This window comes from Canis lupus, chromosome 4, assembly GCF_003254725.2.
Source record: "Canis lupus dingo isolate Sandy chromosome 4, ASM325472v2, whole genome shotgun sequence".
Lineage (NCBI taxonomy): Eukaryota > Metazoa > Chordata > Mammalia > Carnivora > Canidae > Canis > Canis lupus.
The window spans coordinates 36,396,759-36,421,823 of NC_064246.1; the positions used below are offsets into that span (position 1 = coordinate 36,396,759).

The 25,065-nt window shown below is 45.6% G+C and overlaps 1 protein-coding gene across 2 annotated transcripts; it reads left to right on the forward strand.

The window, feature by feature from the left end:
* Positions 1-70: 70 nt before the first annotated feature.
* LMAN2 (lectin, mannose binding 2) lies at positions 71-24,225 on the forward strand. Of its 2 annotated transcripts, none has more exons than XM_049108854.1 (8): positions 71-421; positions 590-708; positions 12,719-12,836; positions 14,140-14,219; positions 14,400-14,561; positions 14,659-14,773; positions 18,168-18,287; positions 18,731-18,768. In XM_049108854.1, exons 1-8 carry the CDS (start codon positions 226-228, stop codon positions 18,751-18,753), a joined length of 933 nt encoding a protein of 310 aa, XP_048964811.1. In that variant the 5' UTR covers positions 71-225; the 3' UTR covers positions 18,754-18,768. The 2 variants fall into 2 exon arrangements, with proteins under 2 accessions (XP_048964811.1, XP_025290149.1); XM_025434364.3 differs by lacking the exon at positions 18,731-18,768 and adding an exon at positions 19,976-24,225 and having other exon boundaries at positions 82-421.
* The last annotated feature ends 840 nt before the right edge of the window (positions 24,226-25,065 follow it).

Genomic DNA, 25,065 nt, shown 5'->3' on the forward strand with positions numbered 1-25,065 from the left:
TGAGGCTGGCCGGTGGGTTCCTCGGAGCTGCCAAGGAAATGGAACAGTACTTGACCAGATCGAGGGGCTGCTCAGTAAATAAAGCCATCTTCCCTTCGGCCGCGAAGCTTTGCTTTTTTAGCTTTCCGGTGACACTAGGGTTGAAGGGTTTCCGGCCGGAGGACATTAGATGGGACACCCGGAAGGCGGAAGTCCTAGGGCGGAAGTGGCCGAGAGGAACGGAGAATGGCGGCGGAAGGCTGGATTTGGCGCTGGGGCTGGGGCCGGCGGTGCCTGGGGAGGCCTGGGCTTCCCGGCCCCGGCCCTGGCCCCGCTACACCTCTATTTCTTCTCCTGTTGCTGGGGCCGGTTGTTGCTGATATAACTGACGGTAACAGTGAACACCTCAAGCGGGAGCATTCGCTTATCAAGCCCTACCAAGGTGAGGCCTGGGGTGGGAATGAGTGCAGCGAGGGCGAGGCTGGACAGGGTTGGGCGAAGGGATTTCCTTTCCCCTGAGCGAAGCACCTCAGTGGGTTTCCTGCCTCTGGCAAGGCCGGTCCCGGCGTGGCCTCTCACCGCGCCTGTCTACGCCCGTCTCTGCCTGCAGGGGTCGGTTCCAGCTCCATGCCCCTCTGGGACTTTCAAGGCAGCACTATACTCACGAGCCAGTACGTGCGTTTGACCCCGGATGAGCGCAGCAAAGAGGGCTCTATCTGGAACCACCAGGTGAGTGGCTCCCAGGACGCTAGGTGTACCCTGAGTAGCCGCTACTCCCAGTCTCCACAGCACCCACACACCTGAGCTCGGTTTGAAGGCTTGCGCCCTCCACCCCTCCCCCTAAGGTTTTCATCTTGGGAACTCTCACCAGTAACTTGAAGCGACTTTGAAGTTACTGTGTGTCAGGAGCTGCTCCTGACCCTTCACACCTTTCTCATTTAGTTTCTTCGAAAGCCATGTGAAGTAAGCGATGTTATCTCCGCTTTACGAACGAAGCTAAGGCTCAGTTGAAAGTGCCTTACTCAAAGTCACATAGCTGATAAACAGTGGAGCTCTCAGGCTGTGTGCATTGAACTCTCAATAATGGGGTAGATGGAACAGATGGAATCTTTATTGGATATTTTGTGTGTGTTAAGCGCTGATCACAAAATGCCCTATTGCATTTAATTTTCAAAAGGCTGTTTGAACTAGATCGCTGTCATGGCTTTATGCAGAGCTAACACAGACAGTGAATGGTATAAACGGCATTTAAATTTTGATCTGTCTGATATCTAAGCCCAGCAATTTACTTTCTTCACGTGCCCCCCTCCCTCCCCCTGGACAGTGGAGGAGTCCCTTAGAAATACTTGCAGACTTAGTCCACTTCCCCAGTGCTTCACTGAGGGTCTTGTCATCACTGGTATAGAGGAGCTGGACTTGTTGGCAGTTTTATTTTTGTGACCTTTACTCCAGAGGTTAGGGAGCCTCAGGCGTCACTAGCATGTCATACATGACCAGTGGCCAAGATCAGGTGCTACATAGACTCCACACTGAGGAAGTCAAGGTCCGGAAAGGAGTGAAAGAGAACTAATTTTGGGCTGGGTCACAGCGTGGGGCAGAAACTGCTCCTACTCTAGCCTGCCTGATAACATTACTTTCTGTGAGCTTAAGCTGTTGGCCACTGTCCTAGTTTTCTCCATCACCCTGGTCCATTCTGGATGGCTTCCCCATTTAGTTCTGGGAGCCCACACTGTCCTTATGTTGCCTCAGCTGCCTGTCTCTTCTGCTCCTTCTCTCCTTTCTGCTAGGGGCATCTGGGTTACTTTCTTCAGCTTTCACTCTCATCCTCAGAGCTTGGGGTCACCTGTAAAGGGACAAATAAGCATCATGTCTACACAGTCTGGCTTCTGGCATCTCTGTTAATAATGGTGGTTTTGTTCCAGCCTCTCTGGCTGCCTTCTTGCCTCAGGACCTTTGCCTTTGTTGTTCCCTCTGTCTGGGACACTGCCTCCTGGCTCTTCATGCTTGCTTAGTTCTTTCTCGTCTGGTGTGTCTCTGCTTGAGAGCCACCCACTCAGTATTTCATTAACAACTTTATCTCCAAGTCACATCCTGTCACATTATTCTGTCTTAGGCCTTTCAGATAAATTTTTAAAATTATAATGTGTTACTTTTTTTTTTAATTTTGTTTATTTATTCATGATAGAGAGAGAGAGAGAGAGAGGCAGAGACACAGGCAGAGGGAGAAGCAGGCTCCATGCACCGGGAGCCCGATGTGGGATTCGATCCCGGGTCTCCAGGACCGCACCCTGGGCCAAAGGCAGGCGCCAAACCGCTGCGCCACCCAGGGATCCCTAATGTGTTACATTTTTTATGGAAGTGAGTTTGGTATGGCATTGATTTTATTACTTTTTAAATAAGGTACATATAGTGCTGGAACTTTTAGAAATTGGTTCAGCTACAAGTTAATTATGGTTGTAGGTAGCTGTTGGTCAGCATTGTCAGTGGCATGGTGATGCTGAAAGAATTCTGAAATTTTCAGTCTGGGATATAATTATCTTCCTTCTCCCATGTCTCCATTCACTTCTAGAGACTTTCCTATTTGGCCCTGCAGATATTCTTGAAAGGGTTGGAGTGTTTCCTGTAATTTTTTTTTGTTGTTGTTTTTGTTTTTTGTTTTTTGTTTTTTTTTTGGAGAATTTATTTACTTTAGAGAGAGGGGGAGAGAGAGAGAGAGTGCACAAGAGAGCACCAGCAAGGGGAGAGGGAGAAGCAGATTCCTGCTGATCAGGGAGCCAGACATGGGGCTCCATTCCAGGATCCTGGAATCACGACCTGTGTGGAAGGTAGATGCTTAACCATCTGAGCCACCCAGGCACCTCTGTTTCCTGTAATTCCTGAAAGAAATTTCTTGGAACTCAGAATTTTCTGCCTAGTGTTTCCCCAAGAACCATCTCTTTATTGGACTTAAGAGGTGCTTTCTGTACTTCTCTTTGTCCCCCATCACTCTGGGACGGGCACTGAATTAGCAAGCATTCCTAAGCACCTGCTGTTGACTGAGCAAAGAATACGTAGCTTCTGCTGTTTGGGGGTTGAGCAGTCCAGACCAAGGAGTGGCCCCAAGGTGACTGGAACTCCCAAGAGTCTGATGGCTGGAGCACAGGAGAGTTGGAAGCCCAAGGGGCTAATTGGGCCCCATCTTGAGGAGCCTTGTGTGGAAGCTGCAGAATGGCATTTAAGCTTCTTTGGCTGATGTACTATCTGAAAGTATATACCCTCTTGCCCTTTTTAAAAATTGATATCCAAAATTGCTTTTCTTAAGTTTAAATGTTTGCAAAGGATGTAGTTTCCAGTGTATTTTAAATATTGCCATTCTGGGGGTCCCTGGATGTCTCAGCGGTTAAGCATCTGCCTTTGGCCCAGGACGTGGTCCTGGAGTCCCGGGATCAAGTCCCACAACGGCTCCCTGCATGGAGCCTGCTTCTCTCTCTGCCTGTGTCTCTGCCTCTCTCTCTGTGTGTGTCTCTCATGAATAAATAACTTTATTTTTTTTATGAATAAATTAAATCTTTTTTAAAAATTGCCATTTTATTTTTTAAAAGATTTTATTATGTATGTATGTATTGAGAGAGAGCGTGTGCCCCCCTTCCCCCGCCCCGTGGAGGGAGGGGCAAAGGGGGAGGGAGAGAGAGGATCTTCAGCAAATTCCAAGCTGAGCAGCAGACTCCAAGCTGAGCAGGGAGTACGACCTTGGACCTTGAGATCATGACCAGAGCTGAGTTGAAATCAAGAGTTGGACACTCAACTGACTGAGCCCCCAAATATTGCCATTTTTAAATGAAACTATTCAGTACTCTTCAGTATATTCGGTGGAATCTAAATATTTCAATTTGATATCCACTGTATGTTTTAAACACTATGAATCAACCCAAATTATATATCAGTTTATTTTTTATTGAATTAGAATTTTCATTTCATCCCACACAGAATTTTGTCCTATGCAGCATATATAATGCTTGAAAGTCTCTTATTGATTAACTTCTCTTATTTCTCTGCAATTAAAATAAATGTAATACTTTAAACCTCTTAACTTTGTTGGGATCTTGAAACTAAGTTTTACCAGTTTTAGGGGGGAATATTATAATTATTAATATACAACTGGTCAAAATAAATGCATTACACAATTTTTTGATAATTATTTTATTTTTTAATATTTTGTTTATTTATGAGAGTCACAGAGACTGAGTCAGAGACATAGGCAAAGGGAGAAACAGGCTCCTTGCGGGGAGCCCAACGCTGGACTCAGTCCTAGGACCCTGGGATCACAACCTGAATCAAAGACAGACACTCAACCACTAGGCCACTCAGGCATCCTGATAATTATTTTAAAATAAAAATTTATTGATAAACATCCCAATAAGCTGTTGTCCCCCTATCCCTATCTGGATGGCTATTATTATCAGAATGAGACAGGCCTCAGAACCACTTCTGCTTTTTGTTTTTATAGATGTAATGCTGACAATGTGTGTTCACTTAGATAGTAGATGGAGATGTAGGGAGTTTTGTTATAGCAGGGCTACTCAATATTTTAAATTTCTTAAGGTTTAAAAACCCAAAATCACGTAGTGATCTTTCATCAAAATGTTTCATGATGACTGTTGGATTAGCTTTGCCTTCCAGCTGTTTTGAGCAAAGACCTGGAAGCCACTAACTGTAAAATGCTTTATGATTGCCATGTGGTTCTGATTTAGTTCGCCCCAGGACGGGCCAGAGCATTAAGATTATTGAGCTTCCCAAAGGGCTCGGCTTTGCAGTAAGGATGGAAAACCATGGCCATGTCATGTTCTGCCTCCAAAAGCAACTTCTAAATCACTTTCAGCTGGTACCTCACCTGCACCTGCTTAAATTCTTTGAGAGGTTTTATATTGTCTCTCTCTCTTGCTATTTCCCTCCACCGATCTGCAGTCTTCAATCTGCTATATGCAGAGACTTTTAAAGCCTGGGTAGTCCTGTAGGAATCCGTTTCCAGGTTTCAACTGAAGTGTACTCTTTCCTGAAACTCCTTTCCCTATAAACATATGAGGGGCAGGAGGGTAGGTAGGTGTTCCTTTCTCATCTCCGTGGTCACAGATGCCCTTATGCTTGGAAGGCACACCTTGTACCAGCGTGGGGGGTCTTATCTCAGTGTGTTCTCCCCAGGTGCAGAAAACTCCTGGGCACCAAGACTATTTGAAATCTGGTTTCTGGGCTGATTTTTGTAGAGGTGAGATTATTTAAGTTTTTTCAAAGATATAAGGGCTTTTCTAGTTATTAAAAATTTATTAATATCTAGTTTGATTTTATCATGGTCAAAGAATATAATCTATTCTTTCTATCCTTGGAAGTCTTTTGAGTCTTGCAAATGGTCAGATTTTTGGAAAAATTTCTTTGTATGTCTGCAAAGAATGTGGATTCTCAGCAGGTTGAAGTATAGTGCTGTTTAGGTCCTTGGTCAGATTTGCTGACTATGTTCAAATATCTATATTCTTCCTGACATTTTCGCTTGTTTTTATCAACTGCTGAGAGAGGTATGTTAAAATTGGTTTCTGGATTTGTTTTTATTTTTGTAATCCTGTCAGTTTCTGCTTTATAGATTTTTGAGGCCAAAATTTTCCTGGCAAATGAAATCTTTTGTTCATTAAGAAATGGTCATTAGGAAAAAAAAAAAAAAAAGAAATGGTCATTAGAAAGTCCCCTTTTATTTTTATTTATTTATTTTTTTTTTTTATTTATTCATGATAGGCACACAGTGAGAGAGAGAAAGGCAGAGACATAGGCAGAGGGAGAAGCAAGCTCCATGCACCGGGAGCCTGACGTGGGATTCGATCCCGGATCTCCAGGATCGCGCCCTGGGCCAAAGGCAGGCGCCAAACCGCTGCGCCACCCAGGGATCCCGAAAGTCCCCTTTTAAACTTTCTTATTGGTATAGCTGCACAAGCTTGCTTGCTTATTTATTTAATTTATTTATTACAAGCTTGCTTTTGGTTAGCATTTGCATGTTGTATCTTTTTCTGCCCTTTTCCTTTTTTCCCACTTCTTTATGTTTTAAGAGTTGTATTTTGTAAACATATAGTTAGGCTTTCAGGGGATTATTGGTTTATTTTTATTGTGGTAAAACACAAAATTTGTCATTTTAATCTTTTTGCCCTACTTCTAAGTCATTTAATTTATGAAAACTTTCTCTTCAGTAGGATACTCATTAGCATTTAAATGGTGTTTAAAAATGTAATGGCTATCTACAAAAATTGATTATTTATGTATCTGCACATCCAAAAAAACCCACATTTTTTATTATAAATGTACATAAACATAAAATTTACCATCTTAACCATTTTAAGTGTATAGTTGAGTGGTGGTAAGTACATTCACCTTGGAAAACCATTACCAACGTCTATCTTCAGAATTTTCCTATCTTCCTAAACAAATTCGGTACTCTTTAAACAGTGACTTTATTCCTTGGTCCCCACAGCCCCTGGTAAGCAATATTCTACTTCCTGTCTCAATTTGACTCTTTTAGGGACCTCATTTAATGAAATCATAGAATAATTGTATGTTTGGCTTATTTCAATGAGCATAGCTCAAGGTTCATGTTGTAGCATGTATCAGTACTTCATTCCTTTTTATGGCTGAATAATTGTTCCTGTGTGTGTTCACTACATTTTGTTAGTACATTTACTTGTTAGATGGTTGGGTTGTTTCTACCTTTTGGCTGTTGTGAGTAATGCTGCTATGAACATGGGTGTACGTGAGTGTTTGGGTCCTTGCTTTTAGTTATTTTGAGTATATACCTAGGAAGTGGAAATGCTGGGTCATATGGTATTCGATGTTTAATTTTTTTTTTTTTTTAAGATTTTATTCATTTGAGAGAGAGAGAAAGAATGTATCAGGGGACGGGGGCAGAAGGAGAAGCAAGCTTGCAGATGAGCAGGGAGCTCCCAGATGAGCATCCCCTTAGAGTGCTTGATCCCAGGACCCCAGGATCATGACCCAAGCCAAAGGCAGATGCTTAACTGACTGAGCCACCCAGGCAGCCCATGTTTAACTTTTTGAGAGCCACTAAACTGTTCTCCGTAGCAACTACACCATTTTACATTCCCACCAGCAATGCATGATGGTTCCAATTTCTCCACATTCTTGCCAACACTTTTTTTTTTTTAACTTTTATTTATTTATGATAGGCACACAGTGAGAGAGAGAGAGGCAGAGACATAGGCAGAGGGAGAAGCGGGCTCCATGCACCAGGAGCCCAACGTGGGATTCGATCCCGGGTCTCCAGGTTCGCGCCGTGGGCCAAAGGCAGGCGCCAAACCGCTGTGCCACCCAGGGATCCCCGCTTGCCAACACTTTAAAAAATTTTTTTTAATTTTATTTTTTTTAAGTTTATTCATTTCTTTAAGTAATTTCAGCACCTGGTGTGAAGCTTGAACTCATGACCTGGAGGTCAAGAGTCACAGGCTCTACCCACTGAGCCAGCCAGATCCTTGCTAACTCTTGTTATATTCCTTTTTTTTTTTTTTTCTCTAATAATAGACATCTATACTAATGGGTGTGAGGGAGTATCTTGTGGTTTTGATATGCATTTCTCTAATGACATTGAGCATTTTTCATGTGCTAATTGGCCATTTATCTTCTTCCTTGGAAAAATGGTGAAGTCCTTTGCTCATTTTGAAATTTTCTTTTTTTATTGCAGTTGTATATTCTGGAGACACTACTTCTTTATGAGACACATGATTTGGAAATATTTTCTCCCATTTTGTGGTTTGTCCTTTTGTTCTCTCCGTGTTTTTGATGTGCAGGAATTTTTTATTTTGATGAAATTCACTTTATTTTTTTGTTGTCTGTGCTCTGGAGTCCTGTCCAAGAAACTTGCTGAATTCAGTGTTGTGAAGAAATTCCCTGTGTTTTATTCTTTTTAATTATTTTTTTATTTGTTATTTTTATTTTGTTTATTTATTAAAAAATTTTATTTATTTATTCATGAGAGACACACAGAGAGAGATCGGCAGAGACACAGGCAGAGGGAGAAGCAGGCCCCATGCAGGGAGCCCAATGCGGGACTTGATCCCGGGACTCCAGGATCATGCCCTGAGCCGAAGGCAGATGCCAAACCGCTGAGCCACCCAGGGATCCCCTCTTTTTAATTTTTTAAAAAAATATTTTATTTATTTATTCATGAGAGAGAGGGGGGGTGGTGCAGAGCCACAGGCAGAGGGAGGAGCAGTCTCCATGCAGAGAGCCAGAGAGAGAGAGAGAAAAACAGGCAGAGGGAGGAGCAGTCTCCATGCAGGGAGCCAGAGAGAGAGAGAGAAAAACAGGCAGAGGGAGGAGCAGTCTCCATGCAGGGAACCAGAGAGAGAGAGAGAGAGAGAGAGAGAGAGAGAGAGAAACAGGCAGAGGGAGGAACAGTCTCCATGCAGGGAGCCTGCTGTGGGACTTGATCCCAGGACCCCAGGATCACTCCCTGGGCTGAAGGCAGGCGCTCAACCACTGAGCCACCCAGTTGTCCCTTTATTTACTTTTTTTTTTTTTAAGGTTTTATTTATTTATTCATGAGAGACACAGAGAGAAAGAGAGTCAGAGACACAGGCAGAGTGAGAAGCAGGCTCCATGCAGGGAGCCGCACATGGGACTCGATCCTGGGTCTCCAGGATCAGGCCCTGGGCTGAAGGCGGTGCTAAACTGCTGAGCCACCCGGGCTGCCTTTTATTTACTTTTTAAATTAAATTTATTTTGAGATAATTATAAATTCGTCTATAGTTGTAAAAAATAATACAGAGAGATCTTATGTAGGCTTATTAGTATATAGTCTTCCACATTTAGTATAATTATGATGTGGGTTTTTTTGTTTGTTTGTTTTTTTAAGATTTTATGTATTTATTCATTAGAGACACAGAGACATAGCAGAGGGAGAAGCAGGCTCCATGCAGGAAGCCCAATGTGGGACTTGATGCTGGGACTCCAAGATCAAGACCTGGGCCAAGGCAGGCGCTAAACCACTGAGCCACCCAGGCATTTCCTGTTTGTTTTTTGTTTTAAGATTTATTTATTTATCAGAGAGAGTGGGAGAGAAAAGGAGAGGGACAGAGAGAGGAGAGAGTCTTAAAGCAGACTCCTCACTGAGCGCAGAGTCCGACACAGGGCTCAACCTCACCACACTGAGGCCACAACCCAAGTTGAAACCAAGAGTTGGACTCCTAACTGACTGAGCCACCAGGGTGACCCGGATTTGGGTTATACCTTCTTTTTTTATTTTCTATTTGTATTGCTTACTCTCTGTTCATTTTTCTCTGTGGTCTTCTTTTGGATTGGTTAATTTTTATCTTATTTTTAGTCTTCTGCTGGCTTGAAAGTTCTTTGCTTCCTGATTTTTAGTGGTTACTCTGGAGTTTAAGACAAACAGCCATATTTTACCAAAGTCTAATGATAATGTGTACCTTCTTCTTGGACAATGCAAGGATCTTGAACTACTTTAATTACCCCATTGTTGTCACTTACTTTATTCTTTTCTCTTTTTTTAAAGAGTTTATTTATTCATGAGAGACACAGAGAGAGACAGAGATGTAGGCAGAGGGAGAAGCAGGCTCCTTGCTGAGCAGGGAACCCGACGCCAGGCTTGACCTTAGGATCATGACCTGAACTGAGGACAGAAGTCAGCTTAACCAACTGAGCCAGGCACCCTGCAGTCAAATATTTATTTAGATTTTTTACTCCCACATTTACTGTATTGGTTGCTCTATGTTCCTTCCTGAATCTCTGACTTTACACCTGGATCTGGATAATTTTCCTTCTCTGATGAATGAAACTTTTATTTTTTTTTTATTTTTATTTTTTTTAATATTTTATTTATTTATTCGAGAGAGAGAGAGAGAGAGAGAGAGAGAGGCAGGCAGAGACACAGGCAGAGGGAGAAGCAGGCTCCATGCACCGGGAGCCCGACGTGGGATTCGATCCCGGGTCTCCAAGATCGCGCCCTGGGCCAAAGGCAGGCGCCAAACCACTGCGCCACCCAGGGATCCCCTGAATGAAACTTTTAATGTTTTTGTTTATCTAAAAATGTTTTAATTCCACCTTTACTTTTTTTTTTTTAGATTATTTATTTATTTGACAGAAAGGGAGAGAGCGCAAGGGGGTGAGCAGACAGAGGGAAAAACAGGCTGCCCGCTAAGCAGGAAGCCTGATATAGGGCTGATTCCAGGACCCTGGGATTATGACCTTAGCTAAAGGCAGATGCTTGACCAACTGAGCCACCCAAGTGCCCCTTACCTTCATTCCTGAAGGGTACATTTGTTAATTATAGACTCCTATATTGGTTGCTATTTTCTTTTAATAAGAAAATTCTTATTTTTTTTAATGTTTTAATGTAACATTTCTTTTAAATGTTTCATTCTGTTTTTTTTTTTTTTTTAAGATTTTATTTATTTGTTCATGAGAGACAGAGAGAGGCAGAGACACAGGCAGAGGGAGAAGCAGGCTCCCCTTGAGCCCGATGTGGGACTCGATCCTTGAACCCCAGGATCAAGCCCTGGGCCGAAAGCAGAAGCAGAACTTAAACCTCTGAACCATCCAGGCATCCCTGTTTCATTCTGTTACTTTCTTGCTCCCAGTATTTCTGTTGAGAAGTTCCTTATCAGGTTAATTGTTCCTTTGGAGATAATCTTATGGGGTTTTTTTTCCCCTCTTGTTGCTCTTAAGGTTTTATTTTTTTCCTCCTTCTTTCCTCCCTTTTTAAAGTGCCTAGGTATGGTTTTCTTTTCTTTTTTTTTTTTTTTTTTTGGTTTTCTTTTCATCTCCTTTGGTTTATAAGATTTAAGATTCTTTGAATAATGTCTTTGAATCAGTTTTAGGTAAGTATGGGGACATCTCTTTAAATATTCCTTTGGTCTCTCACTTCTCATTCTGAAACTCTATATGTATCTTACAGTTTCTCACTCTGTTGCTGACAGTTTTGTATCTACCATTTATTCTCACTTTCTCGGTATTTTTTTTCTGTCTGATTGGCCTTGAGATCACTGGGTCTCTCTTCATCTGTTTTTTTTTTTTTAATCTTTTTTTTTACAATTTTTATTTATTATTTATGATAGTCACAGAGAGAGAGAGAGAGGCAGAGACATAGGCAGAGGGAGAAGCAGGCTCCATGCACCGGGAGCCCGATGTGGGATTCGATCCCGGGTCTCCAGGATCGCGCCCTGGGCCAAAGGCAGGCCCCAAACCGCTGCGCCACCCAGGGATCCCTCTTCATCTGTTTTTAATCTATTACATTATTCATTTCAGTTATTGTATTTTTTTACATTACATTATTTTCTTATAGTGTGATTATTTAAAATTTCAAGTATTTTCCAAAGTTTTCAGTCTTATATCTCCTTGAATATAGAAAACCAGTTACTTGAAAGTCCAGTGTCTGGAGTTCCCATCAGCCTGCCCCCCCCCCCCACCTTGGTTTTTGTTGATAAACTTGTCTTTTGTGTGCCAGATACTGTATTTGTAAGACTGCTTGTCGAAGAATTTCAGGCTTGGGTGAGTCACTTAATATCTTTGATATCTTCAAGTGTCAAGGCTTAACGGATCTACCTTGATCCATTAAAAAGCTGCAATAACCAGATTGTCCTACGAAGATGGGAGGATCTACAGTCCCATTGGTTGTTTGAGAGCATGTGTTTCTTTCCATCCCTGTCTACACTGCTGTTGATGATCTCTTTAATAGTTGCCAATCTGATAAGTCAACAACATCTTGTTTTAGTTTACTTTTCTAATCAGCCTTTGTTTAAACACTTGCTCCCATACCCATCTACAGACTTACAAGTGGATTCTTGTTAAGAGTATGTGTCAACACCTTAGTTTTCATGAGCAGCTTCCTTGGCCAGGCTTTCCCCTTATTGTGGACACTGCTCAGCTCTGCCCCTGGTGCTCCTGAATACTGAGGAGTACCTGACTTTTCTCTTATCACAGTAGCACAGGGACCCCAGAGCATGACCCTTGCAGCCCCCCAGCCCTGGCACTGTCACCGCACTGAAGCTGGACCGGGTCTGTGAGAGGTGGGAGTGTGCTGGCCAAGAGCTTTGGGGTCTAGAGTAATCCAGACCTGGGCTTGAGTCCCTCAGTTTGGAAGGTTGGTTAGAAAGGAGGACAGTGGGGGTAGGAGACCAGAAAAGAGTTGTTGCACTCTGTGTTGAAGGCCTGAAGGTCATGGGAGGCATAGAAAACACAGCACAAGTTTCTGAGTCCCGACAGATCTGGATGTGAATCAGGACCATCCAGTTAACCTGCTGTGGACATTATTTTGTCTCAAGTGGGCTTTTTGTTTTATAAAATATGTGGCTCAGATAGAGGTAGTAATCCTTCCACAAGATTTTGGGACAGGAGCAGTGGGGATAGAGAGCAGACAGGGCTGATAGGTTTGACTAATGTTGAGGAAAGTGAGTCATAAATTGAGAACCTGTGGCCAGGCCCAAGAGAAGACTGGGGCCAGGATGGGCAGTCTGAGCCTCAGGCAGCCTTGGGGGTGTGGCCCCCACCTGGGAGGCCCAGCAGCCTTCTCCCTTCCTGCTGAGAATGCCAGAGGTGGTGGGTAGGGACTCTGTTGGTCCGTGGCCCTTTTGCCCTGCTGTCTGGCCCTGTTCCAAAGAGTGCCAGTCTCAGTGAAGGGAGATGGGCCTGCTCTGGGTCACCTCTAGCTGACAGGATGGGCCAGGGAGTTCTGAGCAGCTCTCTGCTTTCCCTGCAGCCTTGTTTCCTCAAGGACTGGGAGATGCACGTCCACTTTAAAGTCCATGGTACGGGGAAGAAAAATCTCCATGGAGACGGCATTGCCTTGTGGTACACCCGGGACCGCCTTGTGCCAGGTAGGTAGGTGCTTGTATAGGTGGGGACATTCTGCATCCTCCTGTTAGGGCCCTGCTGCTCTTCTTTGGGGGAAACCTGAGACTTCGAGTCTGCTCTGGGGAGTGTTCCTATAGGAAGAGGGATCACTGGATCCTGTAGCTCAATTCTGTGGCCCATTGTGGCCTAGTATTGTACACTAGCCAAGGAGGGGTTTTACCGTGCTACACCCTTTTTTTTTTTTTTTAATATTTTTTTTATTTATTCATGAGAGATACAGAAACAGGCAGATACATACAGGGAGAAGTAGGCTCCCCATAGGGAGTCCGATGTGGGACTCGATCCCAGGACCCCGGGATCACGACCTGAGCCACCCAGGTGTCCCCCATACCCTTTTTTTTTTTTTTTAAGATGTATTTATTTATTTTAGAGAGACTGCTTGAGCCAGGGGAAGGGACAAAGGTGGAGAGAGAGAGGAAGCAGAGCTGAGTGCAGAGTCCAATGCAGGGCTCGATCCCAGGCCCCTGAGATGACGACCTGAGCCAACTCCTAAGAATTAGATGCTTAACTGACTGTGCCAACCAGGTGCCCTGCCTTTTCTTTTCTCTTCTTTTCTTTTCTTTTCTTTTCTTTTCTTTTCTTTTCTTTTCTTTTCTTTTCTTTTCTTTTCTTTTCCGTTTCGTTTCTTTTCTTTCTTCTTTCTTTTCTTTTCTTTTCTTTTTTCTTTTCTTTTCTTTTCTTTTCTTTTCTTTTCTTTTTTTTCTCTTTCCTTCTTATTTATTCATGAGAGACACAGAGAGAGAGACAGAGGGAGAAGCAGGCTCCATGCAGGGAGCCCAATGTGGGACTCGATCCTGGGACTCCAGGATCACGCCCTGAGCCAAAGACAGGTGCTCAACTGCTGAACCACCCCGGCATCCCTCTACCATTTTTTAAAAAGCAAAAACAAGGAAGACTGTGTGACTGAGACCATATGTGTCTGCAAAGCCTGAAATGTTTCCTTGACAGAAAGTTGCCGACCCGACCCCTGGGTTAGAGGATAAGGTTTTTGCTGTAGGCGTCTTTTCTGCCCTGTTGTCACCTGATGTGTCCGAGCACACAGCCAGGTGCTATTACCTCAACAGTTCTGGTTTCAGATTCTGAGTCCTCCCTGCTGCACCCCTGACACCTCCCCCTCCCTTAGAAATCCCTTCTCTCTCCTGGGTGAATGACCACAGATTAACTTCTCTTGCCTTCACCTCCTATACTGGTGTTACTTTGTCCTTCAAGTACCCGGGGGACAACTCTGTTATCTTCCATTATGACAGCATCTCCTTCTAATTCCAGGGCCTGTGTTTGGAAGCAAAGACAACTTCCATGGCTTAGCCATCTTCTTGGACACGTATCCCAATGATGAGACCACGGAGGTATGCCTGCTTTCTCCCTCAGATAGGATCGCAACAGCTGAGCAGTTGGCTGGGGGCTCGGGACCAGGACTTCTCCCTGGTCCCAGCACAAAAGGGGCTTCCAGGGACTGGGGTGGTGGGCGCCCCTACTGCCTCCCACAGACTGGGCCAGCCATGGAGTAACTGGTGTCTTCGTCTCAGCGTGTGTTCCCGTACATCTCGGTGATGGTGAACAATGGCTCCCTGTCCTACGACCATAGCAAAGATGGCCGCTGGACGGAGCTGGCAGGCTGCACGGCTGACTTCCGTAACCGTGATCATGATACCTTCCTAGCTGTGCGCTACTCTCGGGGCCGGCTGACGGTGAGCAGGCGGGACGGGGACCAGCTCTGTCTGTGGGGGCTCAGGAAGGTGGGTCTGCTTGGGCCTGATGTGTACTTGACTTGCTGGCTGGCTGCAGGTAATGACTGACCTAGAGGACAAGAATGAGTGGAAGAATTGCATTGACATCACGGGAGTGCGCCTGCCCACTGGTTACTACTTTGGAGCCTCAGCTGGCACTGGTGACCTGTCTGGTGAGTGTCTAGGATGAATAGGGCATTAAGTCTCAGTCTTGACCTTCCCTGATCTGTCGGAAGCTTGTGACCTCATTGATTACTTTCTTTCTTGAACTCCCTTTGTTTGGTTCCACATGCACCTGGGTTTCTGCCACCACTTTCCAGCATCTGGGAATATTGGCACACCTGGGGCTTATTCCATGAACACTCCCTCAGCCATCTTCCCCTCTCTTTAGCAGCGAGGGGGCTTTGAATCCAGATGCAGCAGCATCCCAGATTTCCATCACCAGCTCAGACCTTTACAGACCTACATCACCAACAGCCTGCTCAGCGTCTCTCCCTGGATACCCAACAGGCATTTCAGCCTTCACATGCCCACAGCTGAAGCCCACATCTTGCCACCACGGCATAAATGGCACCTCTATTGCTCTAGTTGTTCAGTCCAAACAGTCTTGGTGTCCTTGTGGTCTCTCTTTTTTCTCTTACACGCTGCCTCTTGTCCTTTGGTGAGTCCTGCTGGCCTTGTTTTGTCAGTGCAGCAGACTACTTCTCTCCCTTCTCTTATTACTTGGCAGGTTTGGGCCATCATCTTTTACACACTTGGATGACTGCATGAACCTCCCACATGGTCCCCTTCTTCCCCACCAGCCCCTGACCATCTATCCCAGCTCAGCAGCCAGAACGAGTTCATTAAAGCTTGAGTGAAATCTCATCACTACTCCTGTCTCCTGCATAGTCAAGGCCCCTGTCTGTCCTAGTAGTGGTCTGCTGAACCCTGTGTGCTACTGCCTCCCCGACCCCATCACCTGTGACTTGTGGCTCCTCCCTTACATCACCCCTAGCTGTTCTTCCGCCACAACAGTGCCCTCCTGCCAGGCTTTTATACCTGTGTCTCACCCTCACCCATGTCTCCTTCAGGTCTTACTCAGATGTCACTTCCACAGTGGGGCCTTCCCTGATTCCCTTATTTATTTATTGTATTTTTATTAAAAAAAAATATATATATTTTTAAAGTAAGCACTACACCCAGTGTGGAGCTTGAATTCACAACAAGCTAGAGTCTCAAGCTCTACTAATTGAGCCGGCCAGGTGCCTCTGCTTCCCTTATTTATTCTTTCCTTTTTTTTAGATTTTATTTATTTATTCATGATAGACAGAGAGAGAGAGAGAGGCAGAGACATAGCAGAGGGAGAAGCAGGCTCCATGCAGGGAGCCCGATGTGGGACTTGATCCTGGGACTTGGGGATCATGCCCTGAGCCAAAGGCAGATGCTCAGCCACTGAGCCATCCAGGCATCCCTGCTTCCCTTATTTAAAATTGCACACACACCAGTCGCCGGTGCACTCCTTAGCACCTTTCTTGGCTTTATTTTTCTTCATAGCCCTTAACTGTCTTGGAATCTACCATATAATTTATTTCATTGTGTCCCCTTCACCAAACTGTAAGTTTCATAAAGGCAGGGCCCACAGTGTGGGCCTACAGTGTGCTCTGTAAGCATTGGGGTGCCGCCAGCCTGTGCAAACTTCACTGGACCACAGGGGTCACTTGATATTGACCATTGGCCATGATCCTCAGAAAGCCTTAAGGCCCTCAGAGGGCACTGGGTACAGGACTAGCTCCTATTGACTAGAAGTGTGAAGGAATGTATAGAATCAAAGGGCTTATTTATCCTCAGGATAGACATTTCCAGGACCTGTACTCCAGCCACTGTTCAGGAGCTTCTCTTTCACTATGGAAATCTCTGGGTCCACTTGGTCCCCAGAGAGTAATTCTTTTGAGGTTTTAGTTTTTAGTATGGATATTTTAATCATATACCTAAAAATGGGTAGAATGGTCCAGTAAGTCCCTTTGCCTTGTTATACAGCTTTAGGGAATCATTACCTGCTTGTTGATGACCTGGTAATCAGGTGCCAGCTGGATGTCAATCTGGTTTCATCAAGGGTTCCACCACAATCTTTCCCCTCAGGTTATCTGGAACTTTACCTGATGGTATTCCAGCCTGTGTTAGAAGAAGGTTCTGGGAACAAAGCCAGATCTGTGGCAGTAGATACTCTCTGAGGCTGTTTGGAGAGGTCCAGTAGAGTGCTAAAGATGGTTGTGTACATAGTAGTGCCTAACCATTAATCAAAGGGTTGTGAATGCAAGCCTCTGCAGCAGACCTCTCCTGGGTAGTCACATGATGCAGTGATCTCTTCCCTTTTATACACCTGACATCATGGGGAGCCTGAGGGGTGAAGGGATTTCCCCACGTTCACAGACCTAGGAAGTGGAGAGCCCTGATGGCAACTGCAGTCTGACTTCAGAGTCAGGACTTGTCCCTGGGCCTCTGGGGCTGTGCTCACAGGGCTGTCAGGTCCCACGTGGCTCTGCCTGACCCAGCGGCCAGGTCCTTGCTCCTTAGGCTCTCTCTTTTCCAGTCTCCAGAGTTCTTTTTTTTTTTTTTTTTTTCCAGAGTTCTTAACATGAGGCTTTTCCTCAGGTTCCAGTTGATTAGCTGAGTCGATACTAGAATCAAGGGACCAGGACTCTCGTCTTGGCTCTGAACCTCCCCATCTCAAAATAGGGTGATCACTTACTGTCAAGCAGAGGTTTCCTTCTGCCCATACTGGTTAGATCTGAGCCTTTCTCAGGTCTCCTTGGGGACAGTCATTGCCCATGTATTGGGACCTGGCCCTCAGCTGGTTGCTGAGTCATTCTTCTGCATTCTCTTCTTGGGTGTCTGATAGGAGTGCCTGGCAGCTGCCTGCCTGCCCCTTGGGAGGATCAGGCTTCTCAACCAGCCATAGAATAATATGCAGGTCCTTTTCTGTACATGCTATCCGCTGGGTATTGTTTTCTGTTTTGTATGTACTTTTTTATTTTCTTGGCATGATAACCAGGCAAGGTAGAGATTATCATCTAGATTTATAAACAAGGAAACTGACTCAGGATTTAGACCCAAGTGATTTTGAGTATAAAACTCATGCTTATTTCTGTCCATTCTGTCTCCTCCCAGGTTTTCTTTTCTTTTCTTTTCTTTTTTTTTTTTTAATATTTATTTATTCATGAAAGAGGCAGGGACATAGGCAGAGGACACAGGCTCCCTGCAGGGAGCCTGATGCAGGACTTGATCCAGGATCCCGGGATCATGACCGGAGTCAAAGGCAGATGCTCAACCACTGAGCCCCATCCTCCTGTGTTTCTTATTGTTGAGTTCTAGAGAGAGATTCCAGGCCCTGGAATACTGCCTGCTGGGGGTGGTTGGAGGTTGCTGGGAAGAAAACAGGCCCCTCAGTAGTAAGGAATAGGGCTCTGCCTGGGGTCCTGGCAACTTTCCCTGACTGGAGCAACAGTCATGCTCTGGGGAGGGGCATGGGCCATGTGCCATAAGGCGGGCTCCACGCCTCTTAAAAGCTAACTCTTGGTCCTGCAGACAATCATGACATCATTTCCATGAAGCTGTTCCAGCTGATGGTAGAACACACGCCTGACGAAGAGAACATTGACTGGACCAAGATTGAGCCCAGTGTCAATTTCCTCAAGTCACCCAAAGGTACATGGTTGAGGCCCATCCTGCCCTGGGTCTGGCATTGGGTGGGGCTTGGCTGAGTGCCTGTGGTCTATTTGCTCTTGCCTAGTCCAGTTGTGGGTGTGGCCTGGGGGAGGGGTCTTGGCTCAGCAATCAGTGCTAATGAGTAGGTATGTGAACACCTGGTGTCTGCTTCTGCCAGTGCTTGGTACTGGGTTAATGGCCAGTAAAGCCAGAGGGGCCAGTTTGTTGGTGTAGGTGGTATGAATGGCCTGGGCAGTAGGTCCCACCATAAGCCAGGGTAACTGATCCTTTAGTTTTCCTCAGCTAGAAAGAAGTAAAGGCAAGATTTGACCTTGAGGTTTATTTTTGTTTGTTTGTTTGTTTGTTTTGTTTTGTTTTTTTGCAAAACCCCACGCCTGGGATTCTTCCCATGATGCTAATTAGCCCCCAGTCTGTTTTCACAGAACAAGGGCTCTGGCTGAAGTGAAATCCTGTGTGTGTGGACATCCACCCCAAGAGCCCTGATGTCATTCCTGTGGGCCGGAGGGGGTCAGTGAGGAGCCTCTCAGCCTAGCCCAAGGTCACCATGTGGACTGAGCTGGAGTGGAACCCAGCATTTTACATGACATCTCACTTTTTTAAGATTCAAACTGCTTGTAAACATTTCAGGGGCTAAACAGACTCTGCTGTACACTATGTTTTTTGCAACCTTTGATTGAAGGGTTTCTGGCTGCTGAGCGCTTTTGGAAACCTGCTACAGAGCAACCCCATGAGTTTGGCCAGGCAGGGATTAATTCATTTGCAGAGTCTTTGATCCTTTTATTCCTTTAGCAGATGGTTCCACAGCTTCCACTCTCTGCCCAGCCCTGGGCTAGGTGCTGTCCTGGGGCTTAGTCTAGTGACTGAGGCAGAGCCAGGGGGCAGAGGAGGGGAGAGGCTGGTGTTGAGACCAGGTCAGCAGGCCTGCCCTGGTCATGTTGTGTGGGAAAGGAGGATGGAAGTTGGCTCTTGGCTGGCATTCTAGGCCTGGCTGGGAGGAGGCTCGAGCCACCCTCACAGTGAGGAGTGGAGGGTTATGGCTGAGGAGGGAGGCCAAGTGGCAGGAACAGGGCATAAGGACCTGAGTCCTGACCCCAGTCCATTCCCCATAGACTGATGAACTTGAATCCTTTGATTGGGATTCTAGGAGATACCTCATGTATCAGGGCCTCATTCCTGGCAGTTGTTGATGGTGTTAGCAGGCAAAGAAGTGATGTGTCTGGAGCATAAGGACCCGGAGTAGAGACCTGGGTAACCCCCTAGAAGCCATGGAATGCATCCAGGTGTGAGGGCAGTCTTTGGCCAGAGCTGTGTTTCTACAGAGGGAGACCTTGGACCATTGCATGGGGCTGGGGTGGGGTTTGTGAATGCAGATGTTAGGCCTGCCCTGTGCAGACTCAGGCTCTCCTGGGGAGGCCAGGAATCCAGTTTTCACCAGCTTCTTCTAGCAGAGGGCTCCTGGGACTTTGATCCTGGGAAGCTCAATCCTACTGGGATCATCCCTCTGTCCTTTCCCCTGCCCCTCACTGGTACAGCAGGAAACAGCTTCCACCAGTAGGGCTGGCTGTGGCCTGTTACTCTGCTCCGTCCTATTGGACTCTCCTGTCTCCTGGGAGACTTGCCTGACACCTCTGTTTTGCCACCTCAGCTTCCTTTCTCTTCTCCCCCAGACAATGTGGATGACCCGACTGGAAACTTCCGAAGTGGGCCCCTGACCGGGTGGCGGGTGTTCCTGCTGCTGCTGTGTGCACTCTTGGGCATCATCGTGTGCGCTGTGGTGGGGGCCGTAGTGTTTCAGAAGCGGCAGGAGCGGAACAAGCGTTTCTACTGAGTGGCCGGTGCTCTGTTCCAGGGAAGGGCCTAGTTTTGGGCCCCGGCACTAATGTGAACTTTTTTTTACTGGGATTATAAAAGAAAAATAAGATGACCTTATTTCTTAACCGTTTCAAAGAAACAAAAGTATTTTCGTACATTTTGCTTTATGCCCAGCAGGGACAGGCTGCAGGGCTAGGGAATAGGGTTTGGCATCCCCACAGCTGCGGACAAAGGTCCTTGCCTGTTCCCAGCATCTTGGGAGCAGGGAGGAAACTGTGTTTGGAGCTGGGCCCTGGCAGTCAGCTCTTGAACACTGGCAGTCAGCTCTTGAACACTACCACATTGGGGTAAGTGCCTGACGATGTGAGCAGTGATTTTGTTCTGTGCAGCGTGTGTTGGTAGAAGAGGAGGCTGACTGGGGAACCTTGGCCTTATTACCCTCTGAGCTTCCCAAGGCCGACCCTCAAGTGTGGCTGGAGGAGCAATTTGGTAGGGCTCAGAATGTGACCATAGGCTAAATAAAATGAAATAACCAACCTCAGCTGTGTGACTGTCCTAAGGGGTTTGCTTTTCCTTTTCTTCAAGTAACCTCCAGGTGGCCAGTGCTTTACAGCTCTCAGCCTCTGCCCCTTGGCCCTGCCACACAGCCCCAGGAGGCAAGTGCCGTGCTCTTGTTCCTAGGTGGGGAAGCACAGCTCTAGGAGGTCAAGTGAAACTTGCCTGGTGGCACATAGCAGGCGGGCTCACTGGGATGGGGCCCTGGGCCATCTCCCATGTGCTCTGAGCCTCTGGGTGGAAGACTCCAGCTAGGGGCGATGTGGGGTGCCACATGGAGGGTGTGACCTAAGCCCAAGTGAACTCTAGGGAACTCTGGCTAAGGGGGCTTCAGGAAGAGCTGGAAGGGATTTGTGGGTGCAGGAGGATAGGCTGGGGTCAGTCAGTATTCCCTTTGGGATGCCTCAAAGGGAGAAAGATGGCACTGGAGGTGGAAGACAGCCAGCAGCTGAAGAGAAAGCACCATCATCTGGCAGCTTTCATGGGTCTGTCCATCCTGGCCATGGCCTGCCTCTGCTCTCCAGACTGCTCTTAGATGTCCCTCACCCTCCCATGGAACAGTGTGTCCTCATCCATTCCAGAACCATCTTCAGCATTTTCCCACTCAAAATAACATTTAAGTCTCCATCTTAAAAAGCAAGAGCAACCCCGTTTTCCTGTCATAACGAGACTTTCTGTAATTCACATTCTTGATTAGATTTTCATAAAAAATGGATAGAAGTGATGAGGTGAAGAGCGAGATGTTACTTTCCTGTCAGTCTTTCACTCTCCTGGACTCCTCATTGATCCACTTTTCACTCTCTTGTCCTTCTCGATATGTCCTCTGCATATGTAATACTTGTCTTTCACAGGTTAGATGTCAAAGGATTGTTTACAAGATCACAGTGACAGAAGTATGAGCTGTGTTTTCTTCTCATGGGGCTGGGAGCTGTAAGAATAGCATGATCTTTATTGAAATATTTTACTGAGCATTTTCTCTCAAGATGGTTTCTTTACTTGAAAATTAGCTAACTTTGAGTGCTTACTATGTGCCAGGCATGGTTCTGAGCAGATGACATGTGTTAACTCATTTTTCTCCACAACACTTAAACCACTTGGACTCTGGAAATCCACTAGGTTGAGTGGCACCTGTCTCACTGACCATCTCCCTCCTTAGGGAGAGCACCTGTGTCCTCACTACACAAAAAGCTGAGGCCTGGGTCTGGAACTCTGGCTGCTACAACCACCGTCATCAGCACCACACTTGCCATACTTGGCTTTTAATTTTGGCCCTGTCTTGGCCTTCCCTGAATTACTGAATTATCAGGCAGATTAGCATCCTGTACTGTATGGCTCTTGCCCTTGGCTGCATATTGGAGTCACCTGGATAATGAAAGTCAATCCTCTGTATTCTCTAGTTTGGGTTTAAGAAGTCAGTAGGGTGTGGGCAAAGGGAGTATATTGGTGGGGTGGGGGGTGGCAGGTGGCGGCAGGGCAATCGCAGTTTTAAAACAACCACACTGGGTGGTTAGAATGAGTTTAGAGGCTTGGGAACCAGCCAGTGTTAGACCAGTGATTTGAAGGCCAATATTGAAGTGGTTGTGGTCTGTTCTTAGCTGTCAGTGTCTCCTTGGCATCTCTTTCAAAGTTCATACCTGGAGGTGCTTCCCTAGAAGGTTAAATGTGTGCTCTCACATACGCTTTTTCTTACATGTGGGATCATGCTGCTGTAATCCACATTTTTGCTGTGTGCATTTAAAAATGAAGTTATTTCAGGTACGCCTGGGTGGCTCAGCGGTTAAGCATCTGCCTTCAGCCCAGAGCGTGATCCTGGAGTCCTAGGATTGAGTCCCACATCGGACTCCCTGCATGGAGCCTGCTTCTCCCTCTGCCTAGGTCTCTCCTCTCTCTCTCTGTGTCTCTCATGAATAAATAAAAATCTTTTTAAAAAAATCAAGTTATTTCATCATACAAAAGTTAAATATAAATGTATCTCCCTGTGCCTGCTATGCAACACGAGAAATAAAATATTGCTGACACACTTGCATCCCTTTTTGTCCCCTGCCCTAAATATGTGCCCCTCCTTTTGGAGGTGATTGCTGTGGATTTTGATTTTTTAAATGTGTGTGTTTTTTTTTAAATGTTACCATGGAGGTATGTATCCATAAGTACATAGTATTATTTTGCATTTTAAAAATTACCAATGGTACGCAGATGTATTTCTCAGATCTTAAAATTGCGCATTGTTTGTGAATCTTTGCATTACACGTGGCTGAGATAAGGCATGAGTGGACTCCAGTCTCTCCCTTTGGTCACTGCTGGATGTTTGGATGGATTCTAGGTTTTTGGTCTTAGAATGCTGCTCTAACTGTTCTTGAGCGCATCTCCCTCCAAGCACAAGTGTGCAGGAACTGCCAGATTGTAATTTACCTACATTCCAGTTTTACTAGATGTCCGATTGCTCTCCAAAATGGGTTGTATCCATTCTTCTCCCACCATGGTGACTGAGATTCCTTTGGCCCATTTCTTAGCACTCGATATTTGTCAGTGTATACTTTTTGACAGTCTGATAGGTGTAAAAGTTTTGGTTTTTTTTAAGATTTTATTTATTCATGAGAGACACACACAGGCACAGACATAGGCAGAGGGAGAAGCAGGCTTGTCACAAGGAGCCCAATGTGGGACTCAGTCCCAGGACTCCAGGATCATGCCCTGAGCCAAAAGGCAGACACTCAACCACTGAGCCTCTCAGGCGTCCCGATAGGTGTAAAAGTTTTAATTTGCCTTTCTCTACTAATCAGGTCAAGGATTTTTGTATCCTCAAAGATCTGTTTGTATTTCCTCCATGATGGTTTAATTTTTTGCCCCTCCCTTTTTTCTTGTGGACATATGTGTTTTCATGTGATCCTTAGGTTGTGTGTTTTGCAGATACTCAGTATGCTTATCTTTTTGCTTTTCTAATGATGTCATGTGATATACAGTCTACATTTTAATGTCATTTACTAATCTTTTCCAAAGATTTTTTCCCCCAATTTTGCTGTTCAAATTTAGTGTGTAATCTCTGTGGAATTAACTTTTGTGTAGGGTGTAATAAAGGGATCTGGTTTTCCCACTATGCCTAGCCAGTTGTCCCAACATATTTACTGACATTCATCCTTCCAAATGAGCCCAGCATCACTGAATCAAGTACTCTGGATACTGCTCCCCCGTCTTCCTCCTCTTCCATTGCCGGAAGGCTAAATGCTCAGCTACATCTTCCAGCTTCTTAGGTAGGGTAGTTCTTTGAGAGTTGTGCCTGCTGAGATGCTGGAGACAGTCAGTTGAGGAGGTTCTCAGTGAAAAGCGTCAGATAGCAGCTGGTGTGGCTGTTTGCCCACCCTCTTCTTCCTGCTGGAATGTGGAGGTGATCCCCAAAGATGCAGAGGCCCCCTGTGGCCACCAGGGCAGAAGTGAACACCAGAGCAAATGGAGTGTGGGTCCTTAGGGCATCACTGAGGTACGGCCACAGCCCTGGACTCCTGACCACTGGGCTTTTATGTAAAAAAAATAAATAAATTTGTATTTGCTCAAACTGCTGTGAGTCATGTTTTCTGTTATTTGAGGCTAAGAACAGCCCTGCCTCTTGCCGGTGTATATATCAAGGTTTCTAATATGTAGGGGGTCTTCTCTGGACTGCAGGTAATACTGACATGCCCACTCTGTGCCACACACTGTTTTATTTATTTTTTAAAAGATTTTATTGATTTATTCATGAGAGATACAGAGAGAGAGAGGCAGAGACACAGGCAGAGAGAGAAGCAGGCTCCATGCAGGGAGCCCGACGCGAGACTCGATCCCAGATCTCCAGGACCACACCCGGGCCAAAGGCGGCACTAAACCACTGGGCCACTGGGGCTGCCCCACACACTGTTTTAAATATTGGGATACAATAAAGGGTAAAAGGAATTTCTGGTCCCATGTGGAACTTAGTCTGGTAGAGATAGCAGGTGAAATGAATATTTATAGTATAAAACAAATTTAAAGTGTCTAGTAAGTATAATCTATGCAATGTTAGTACTTGTATTTGTTTCTCAGAGCTGCCATACTAAGTCCTATGGACTGGTGGTTTTAGACAACAGAAATTTATTGTCTCACAGATTCTCTGCAGTCCTTGGCTTTCCTTGGTTTGTAGACATCTCTCACCCCAATCTCTGACTCCATCAGTGCATGGCTTTCTTCACATCATCTCCCTTCTAACTCCAAATTTCCCTTTTGTATAAGGACATCAATAACATTGGATTAGCCACCCACACGACCACACCTTAACTTGATTAGACCTACATAGAGCCTATTTCCATATAAAGTTGTATTCAGAAGTCCTGGGGATTAGGACTCCAAGTACCTTTTTTGGGGAACACAACTCAACCAGTAA